General features: G+C 31.6%; 1 protein-coding gene across 1 annotated transcript; it reads right to left on the bottom strand.

Moving 5' to 3' along the window:
• Positions 1 to 2377: 2377 nt before the first annotated feature.
• Positions 2378 to 6101, bottom strand: LOC131003475 (probable mediator of RNA polymerase II transcription subunit 26b). Its single transcript, XM_057929959.1, has 9 exons — positions 4940 to 6101; positions 4670 to 4738; positions 4492 to 4574; positions 4091 to 4143; positions 3866 to 3990; positions 3726 to 3753; positions 3224 to 3594; positions 3054 to 3144; positions 2378 to 2927 (listed from the first exon to the last, which is right to left on the bottom strand). The coding sequence occupies exons 1-9, from the start codon at positions 5423 to 5425 to the stop codon at positions 2803 to 2805; spliced, it is 1431 nt and encodes a 476-aa protein (XP_057785942.1). The 5' UTR covers positions 5426 to 6101; the 3' UTR covers positions 2378 to 2802.
• Positions 6102 to 8985: the final 2884 nt, after the last annotated feature.

Genomic DNA, 8985 nt, shown 5'->3' with positions numbered 1-8985 from the left:
GGTGAAAATTGCATGAATATTTTTGATAGGGATTTATGCTATTCTATATATAAAAAAATATTCTTTCAACAATTGACCGACTTGTTGATGATCGGGCACCAAATTATTTGTGCGTGGGAAAAAAGTGTTGGTGCAATCGACAATGCAAGAAGTCACTCTTGCAATTAAAAGTTAAATTAAAAACGTTTTTCAATAATTTTCCTGAAGAAAAAAATGTAGGTGTTAAGACCGTCGTCAAATTTTCCTTAATATTGTGAAATCATTACTATAATTTAAGAAATTCGAGAGGTTTGTGGATGTAGTAGGAGATGATCTTAGTAAATTCCTTACTTCCTCAAAATAAAAAATAAAATTAAATACAAACAAGCACATCTTCCCTTGGAAATTGAAGTAATATTTTGCAGCTAAGAATTTGCCAATTTTAGCAAGTTTCTTGCACAACTTGTAAAGAGAGTGAAAAGCAAGCACCTAAATACTAGTTGATCACAACTTGTGGCTTAGCTTCCACTACTTTGTTTTGCTGCTAAAACACCATTTACTTCTCCAACTAACTTCGTGTTTTCTTGTACTGTATTTATCTCATTCATTTATTCCTAATGTGCATTCCACTACTAAAATAGCACTCCCTTCATCACGAAATTATTAATTATCTGTTTCTTTTTGGAATGTCTCAAAATGTACTTATTTTTTTTAAATTTGAATTGTCTTAAAAGTTTATTTTACTAAAATAAATTTATTTAGTAATTATGAAAATAATATATGGAGTAATAGATGATGGTAAAATATAACTATTGCATATAAATTTTATTTTTCAAAAAACATCAAATATTTTTTTAATTTGCATGAAAAATTAAAAGGAATGATTTTGATGGAACGGAAGAGTATTAAGTTGTAATAATACCAAACTAATATGTTCCAAAGAACCTTGAAACATAAAAACATAATATAAAATAAAAAAGGAGAAAAATAAAACCGATTTGAAACAATAAATACAATTCTAATTCCCATCAGTCACGTTCACGAGGACACAAAGTTCCTTTTTGGGTATCATTTTATTGTCAATCCGTATCCACACAAATGATCGACGCGTCATACTGATTCATTATTATTTTTTAAACTTTTTTTTTTGAATTATATATTTTTTTAAGACTTCAATCATTCATTACTCCATTATTTTTAGGTACCGTAAAATAGTGCGTTAAATATGGATTTACAACATTTTTATTAAACATTTCATACAAATTAAAAAAAGTATTTCAATAAGTTGAGGCACTTAAAAATTCTCATTTGTGAGAGGTCTTAGGTTCAATCTCGTCTGCATTCAGATAATTTTTTCAATTTTGTGTGGGTAGTAGTCTCACCTGCGGATAATTTTTCCACTACTCTCGCCTGCACGCGAGTAATTTTCTCACCTTAGTGTGATGTAGAGGTTTGTCTGCATGCGAATTATTTATTTGATTATATAATAGATACCTCTTATAATTCTAAAAAAAAAATCAATCTTTTAGCAAATAAGATATTCTAAACTTATTCGGTCACTCAAATTCACGATTTAGCGAAATTATTACTACAAAATTTGGTTTCAAGATATTATTACGGACAAGTATCAAATTCTTGGTTCTTCAATTTTGAATGGACGGTAAAATTAGGGATGTCCAACTTGCTACAAATAAAAAAATAAAGTTATTATCAAATAAAGTCGGGTTAACATTACAAATTGGATCAAAGTTAGTACATAATTTAACAATTAAATCTTATTAACCAGGGGCTTAGCCCACTGGCCACCGGGTCCTCACTTAAGTGAAGTAACCCGGGTTCGATCCCTCTTGGGAACGAATTGGTGATTGGAGATATAAGGTGGAGTTTGGTGAATGGAGAGATAAGGTGGTTCTTGGAGTGGATGGGGAACTAACTACTAACATCTAACATGACTTTGACCGATAAAAAAAAAAAAAAAATAAATCTTATTATTATTATAGCTAGTCAATTCTGTGTGTGGAAGCAAAAGAGGGCATGTGGTCCCATACATGAGCAATTGAAAACAACTAAAACCAAAGCAGGTGACGAAAATCATTGTTTTATGTTGTTTTAGCGAGACGAGTCAGACATCAGTCATCTTTATCCACCATCTATTTCTTCGGATTTCGAATATTTATTAGTATCATTTTATTTGATTTTCATAATTATGTTTATCAATATCCGGTATAATGTAAAGCTGCTGAGACATAACTTCATATCGAAGAACTTGAGCGATCCATGATCGACAGGGTAAAAGTATAAAATTCGATTCTTCGACAATAATTTTTAAAAAAATAAAGAAAATACAGCAATAGGGCAATTCCACTTATAGATTGACTCGAAAAAAGAAATACTGTAATGGTAAAAATATGAGGAAACTTGCTTCTTCTTTTTTCTTCCCCCAATTGCATTCACGTTTGAATTCATTTATGTTCAGCATGAGCTTCTCCTGAAACTGCACTAGATTTATGGGCAAATTGTGTCCTTCCCATTATGGCAAAGGGCAAATAAGGAATAGAGTCATGACTTATGAGGACACAGATTTATGGACCACTCTATGCTTTCCCTAAATGTTCAACTACAAGGTCTATGCTACACCACATGATTTCAACAAGTAGACCAAAATACCCCTCCCCGCCACCGGCTGCTTAAACTGTCCGGTGTTTGAGTAGCCAGAGGCTAAAATGAATCAGCTGGTTAGCAACGTCCTTCCAGTTGGCTCTGACCGGAAGAGTTGGAAGAGATTCGAGAATTATTACCACTATGTCAAGTAGAGATACAAGGCTATCTTCGTCCATTAGCCCATTGCCTGTTGTGGTTGCCTGGCCTCATGTGTGGATTCCTTTGTGCATGGCTCTGCTTTGGGAGATCTTGCAACTCCACAACTTGTATGGTTCTCTGTTTCTTGGCTGTTTCAGACAACGAGTAGCCACGTTTAATGATAACCATAAGCACACAGATGATCACATCATCATGATCATGCCATTCACGTATGATGAAAGTAGAACTCGAGTTCAGAGTAGAGCAAAACTCACCATTTTCAGCTTCTTGATAGCGCTCCTGCAGTTTCCTTTTGGCAGCCTCTAATTTCATACGAACTGAAGCCTCGTTCTTGGAATTCAGCTTCTGGCAGGAAGTAAATGAGAAACGAAATAACTAGCACGAACAGATAGATATAACAGTATAGTGTTTGTAATGCACACACCTCCTGTTGTGGAGGCATTGGTTTCCTCTGAATTGGGCGATTTTCGGATTTCTGCTCGACTTTGACAGTTGCGTACTCAATCTTAGGTTTGAGAGATGGTTTAAATCTACCAGGGGCGGATTCCATGCTTGGAGGCTTTGGTCTTCCTGGTCCAGATTCATCACTGGAAGGCCTATGTGGTTTTAATTTTAAAGGGGATTGTTTCGTCCATGTAGCTTCCTCATTTCTCTTTGGCTCGGGTTTCCTGTCAATTGGAGGAGCGCGTGAGTCATGGGGGTTCTGAGCTCTCCAGTTACGGGAATCTGTTTTTGGAATAGTTGGCTTTCTGCCACTTTCTCGGTTCTTGTTGAACTCCCCACTGTTTCGAGGATCTGAAACAACATCCCCAGTAAGAAATAATCCATCTTTGTTCTTTTCTAGTGGGAAATTCGACTAAGAACCGAATAGCATAAGCCCAGCGAATGAAATGAAGCATAAGGATAGACATAGGGAAGGAACTCACTTCCATCATCATCCATGCCGTCAAAGAACTTTGTGAATCGCAGTTGAATGCAAAAAGAGCAAAACCAAGTCACTCTACTAGCAAATTATTTGACAAAAGTTCATAGTTTTACTAAAAAAAAGAAAGACGAGATATGGCACCTGTGACAGCTCCATTGAAGAAGGCGTAGCAAAGAAAGCCCCTTCATCGAGTGGTGGAGATGGTAGTCCTTCTTCCTCCTCTTCTTCTTCAACAGCTGACGTTTTTACAGATTCTGTTGCCATCTCTGCAGTTAAAATGTGATTACTGATGAATTCATTGAATCAAAACCAAGATAGACATTTTGATTTCTATCATTTGAGAAAGAAAACTTCAAGTTAAGCTACCTGCAACAGCTGCCGTAGCATTAACCCATGAATCAACCATCACTTTCCAATCCCTGCAAATCATAAGCTCAAACTTAAGAAACTAGGCTTTCAACTTAGGAATACAGAGTTGATGAAGGAAAATGAATTGTGCTGACGCCATAAGTAAACAGCATCCCCACTTCTACAATTAAAGAATAATGAAATCCTAAAGTTTAACCTCTTGCCTTCAAATATCCACTACGATGTAAAAGGAACAACACAATCATATACAAGGAAGTGCCATCAGCAGAAAATATAGACCAAAGATGAGCAATGTAACAAGATGATGATATGCAGACAGCATCCACAATCTCAAATAAGAAATTACTTCACATTCACTTATGCTTCATACTATTATGGCTGTAAAGCAAATTACTCACATAATCAACGTCCTCACAAGATTCCGGATTTCCTTTGATCCATGCTTACGGATAGCATTGACTGATTTCCCAATCTCTGTAGCCTGAAAAGACAAGTTCAAGAACTCTTACCATCAATGTCAACAAGACTCAAGCTGAAGGCAACTGCAAAAAACCAACAAAAACATTCAAGTCGAACCTTGAGTATCTCCACAGACAAAGGCATCAGCTGAAGCTTCCTCAAACAATCGAACAACAACGCATCAGACTGCCAAGGGAAAAAGACACAACAATCAAATACAAAGAAACATAACAGAATATCACAAAACTAACATTAAGTTTAAGCTAAAGCAACTCAAAATAGACACAAGAATCATTTCCATATAAACTAGGTAGCAACAGATTCAATAAACACAAACTATAAAAATTAAATCAAAACCAATATATGAGCAATGAACACAAATCAAACCTCTTCCTCAAAGTTATCAACAACATCCTTGATCCTCAACACCTCCCCATAGAACTGCGACTCCTCCTCAATCTCATCAGTCAAAGCCTCAGCTTCCGCATCGCCATCGCTGTAGTTGGCAACGTGATTCGTATTCATCTCCATGACTTCTTGATGATCATCATCGTAGTTTCTGCAGCTGCTATTCACCTTGCTCTCCTTGGTATCCTTGCTCCCCCCGGCATCAATCTCGCTCTTCAATTTATCCTCACTCTTATCTAAACCATCACCATTCGGCACGGCCAATTCGACTTTGTCGCAGCCGAAACACTTGATTACTTTGCACGTGAACAGCATTTCCGCAATCCGATCCCTCCTCAATCTGAAGTCGTAGGGGCAATCGGATGCAGCAACCAGTATCGCATGCTCGATTATGATGAAAATGTCGGAGCTCGCGCTCCGGAAATAATCCCTCCATTTCTCGAGACTCACGGAGCCGTCGGCCATGGCAGAGAAATTAAAAAATGAATTTAATTTCACGACCGCCGCCCTCTCTATCAAGAAATGGAGATTCTGATCGGAGCACAGATCAACAAATCGAGCTTTTCGTCAATGAATAGCTTCGAAATTCGATCTCGACCGAAAAGTTTGGTTTCTTTTCTCTTCTCTCACTTTCTGAGGTGACGAAATTTAATAACTGATCGAGAATAGATAAAAAAAGGAGCTAACTTTAGGGATGATTGTCAGATTGTTTAATTTAATCAAATGCAAGTGTTTAGATAACTAATCTGTGGACTGATACAAAAATAAAAAGGTAATTCGATGAAAAATGATTCTATGGTGCAGTGAATCAGTGGAGAATTTGAGAGAAAGGTTTTTATTCGATAATTGATGGAATTTCAGAGAAGAATATATGTCAAAAGGGAAGGAGAGATATTCTCTCACACTGGATTGCTTTCTCTCACTAGAAAATCATCTCAGGATGATGCTCGAGAACAATGGAGAAGGGGAATTAAATTATTTTTAGACAAATAAATTTGAGAGATTTTTGGTAGGACTTAAAGATTGATGAGATAGAGAAAAAAATGGGCAGGTGATGAGCACAAAGGAAACGGGTTCGGAGCAGGTTCAACTTCAACCCCTTTGTCTGTTGCTTACAAGAGCCGTTTTTCTATCAAAACGCCCCCATGAGACAGAGACAGAGAATTGTCTTTTTCATTCTAAATTAGTTTTTTTTTTGTTTACTTTAGGATTATGTTTTACAAAACAACTTGAACTTGAATTCATACTTTAATAAATATAGCTTGCATTTATCTTTAGGATTCAAATAAAAAATATTGTGTAGTTGAAGGGAATTATCCGAAGAAAAAATGAATTTAGTTTATAGTTTGAGTTAAAAAAAATATTGATCAATTAAGCCTGATTAGTACGCCCTTTCGCGCGATGCAGGAGTTATGATATATTTATTTATTTTAAAATTTTAAATTATATAATAATATATTTTTTTATTATTAATAACAATATTTTCAACTTTTAAATTCAATGAATATTTTATACTAATTAAATATGTGTAATCTATATATATGAAATACCAGTTTTTGTTCCCGCCAATTTTTCTCCTTCCTTCCAGCTTCCACTACTGCATTTTTCACATTTTCTCTCTCCTCTTTCTATCACCCGTTTTTTCACTATTTTTTTCATACAATTTCTCTCTCTTCTACTCTCTCTTTCATACTTTAGTGATTTTCTTTAAAAAAAATTAAAATTGATATATGGAAAGATATTCAATATGTATCTTAAATTAAAGATAATGACAAGATCTTTAATTTGGTATAAAAATCATAAAATATGAATTTGAAACAAATAAGTTATTATAATTAAAAAATTTATGGTAATTATTTTTCTCTCTCCTATTTCTTTTTCTCTATTCTTTTATATTTTTATCTCTTCCTTTTTTGCACTATTATTATTGTTGTTATTAATATTATATCGAAAATTATTTTATTGTAATTTAATAATTGTTGTTATTATATTTCTCTCTCTCTCTCTCTCTCTCCCTCTTTACTACAAAATTTATCTCTTATTTTGATCTTTTGATAAAAAAAATTAATTTAGAATGAATAAGTTATGATAATTTAAAGTTTTAAAATATTAGTATTTTGTTCTTTCCTCTCTACTTTAATGAGTGTTAATTTTCTCTTTAATGACATGTTTACTTTTTCTATTATATTAATTATTATTTTTTTGTATTTTTAGATAAAAATAAGTAAATATCATGTGTTTGTGTTTACATATATTTTTTTTAATTATAATAGTTTAAATGTAATAGAGGTGAAGGAATATATATTGGTTCATTTCATAACTCTTTTTTTTAATAATTTTTTTGTATTAATGTTAATTTAACTTTGTAGATGAAATTAGTATATATATTAAAAAAATATAATTTCAAATTATTTTTTATATTTGTGAATTATTTATTTATTATGAAGCATCATACTTTATAATTATAATAAAATATAATGCTAATTTCCATTATCAAATAACTATTAATTATTTAATAACTATAATTGTCATTACACTTTATACAAAGTTGAAAATTTACGTTTTCAAAACCAAAATTTTATTGAGTAATTGATGTCGTTTAATTTCGATACTCGCCGTGCATCGCACGGGAGATTGTTCTAGTAATTATTAAATTTATAGATTGCAAAACAAATAATTTAAGTCAATCACATTGATTAAACAAATAACACTAAACAATCAATATAATAAAATTAATCGCCGTAATTTAATATAACAATTTTGGGCCCTTAAAAGTCTAAACTGTATTATTATTATTAAAAGTTCATATTTAAATAGCCCAAAATTAATTAAAAAATTAGAAAAAATACGAATAATATAAAAAAGAAAATATAACAACAAATATTTTTATATAAATAAATAAATAATTTGTACACATAATTAAATAAATCTAATATAATATTTTAATCATAATATTAAGACACATGACTAACTTTTTATTTACAAATTCATATTAAAATTAATACAAATTTCTTTCTCCTTAATGGCATTAAAACTACTCTAATATAAAAATATTTAAATCTAAAATAATTATGATTAAATAATCATGTAAAGTTTTTTGAGGGGAAAAATGACATATACGTATTTTTTTCACCAATAAACGGAAACGAAATGAAAAAAGAGTATTGTATTCAACATTAGAGATAAATGAACGCGAACAAAAATTAAATTTGACATTTAAACGATCAAAATTTATTTATTTTAAATTTATTTTTTATAATTTTTTACATCAAATTAAAGATCTTTTCATAAACTTTAATTTAAAATTCATATTGACTATATTTTTTTCATGAATCGAAATTAATGATTTTTCGAAAATAGTTAAAATTGAAAGAACAAAAAAGAAGATGAAAAATTTGGAGGGCAAAATTAAGAGGAGAGAAAAAATATAGAGGTAGAAAAAACTCATCTTTTATACTATTATATATAGATTTGTAGATTATTCGATTAAATCTTGTAGATTTAAAAATCTATCGCATATGTAGTTCTGATCATTTAATTGAGTACTCAGCATTTGAATTGTACATCTATACTTTTGAGTTGAAAATTTTGACTCAATCCCATCTATAATTTGAACCGTAAAAGAAGTACTACATATTATATTTATAGTAATTTTAAATTTGATTAAAAAGTTTATCATTAGTCAAAGTTTAGCTGTTTGGGCTATATTTTAATAATAATTTCATAATTAATCTTACACGAGATTTTTTAATATGAGGCATCCTTAGGGTTCAAAATTTTTTGAGCACAACTGCACAATATCCAACATTTAGACGTAATTAATCCAATAATTTGAGGCATCCTTTGGCTCCAATATATTTCGAGCACAATATCGATATTCCACAAAATTAAGTCAACGTTCTTCTTTTCTCTCATACGGATTAAGAAAATATATATTTAATGCATTTGAAAAAGTAAAATGAGCGAACGATTTCCTTATTAAAGTCACAATTATTCCCTTAAAACGAAATATTACTAATTTTTAA

This window comes from Salvia miltiorrhiza, chromosome 1, assembly GCF_028751815.1.
Source record: "Salvia miltiorrhiza cultivar Shanhuang (shh) chromosome 1, IMPLAD_Smil_shh, whole genome shotgun sequence".
Taxonomy (NCBI): Eukaryota; Viridiplantae; Streptophyta; class Magnoliopsida; order Lamiales; family Lamiaceae; genus Salvia; species Salvia miltiorrhiza.
Note: the sequence above shows the minus strand (reverse complement) of the source record. Positions and strands in the feature narration are given on the sequence as shown.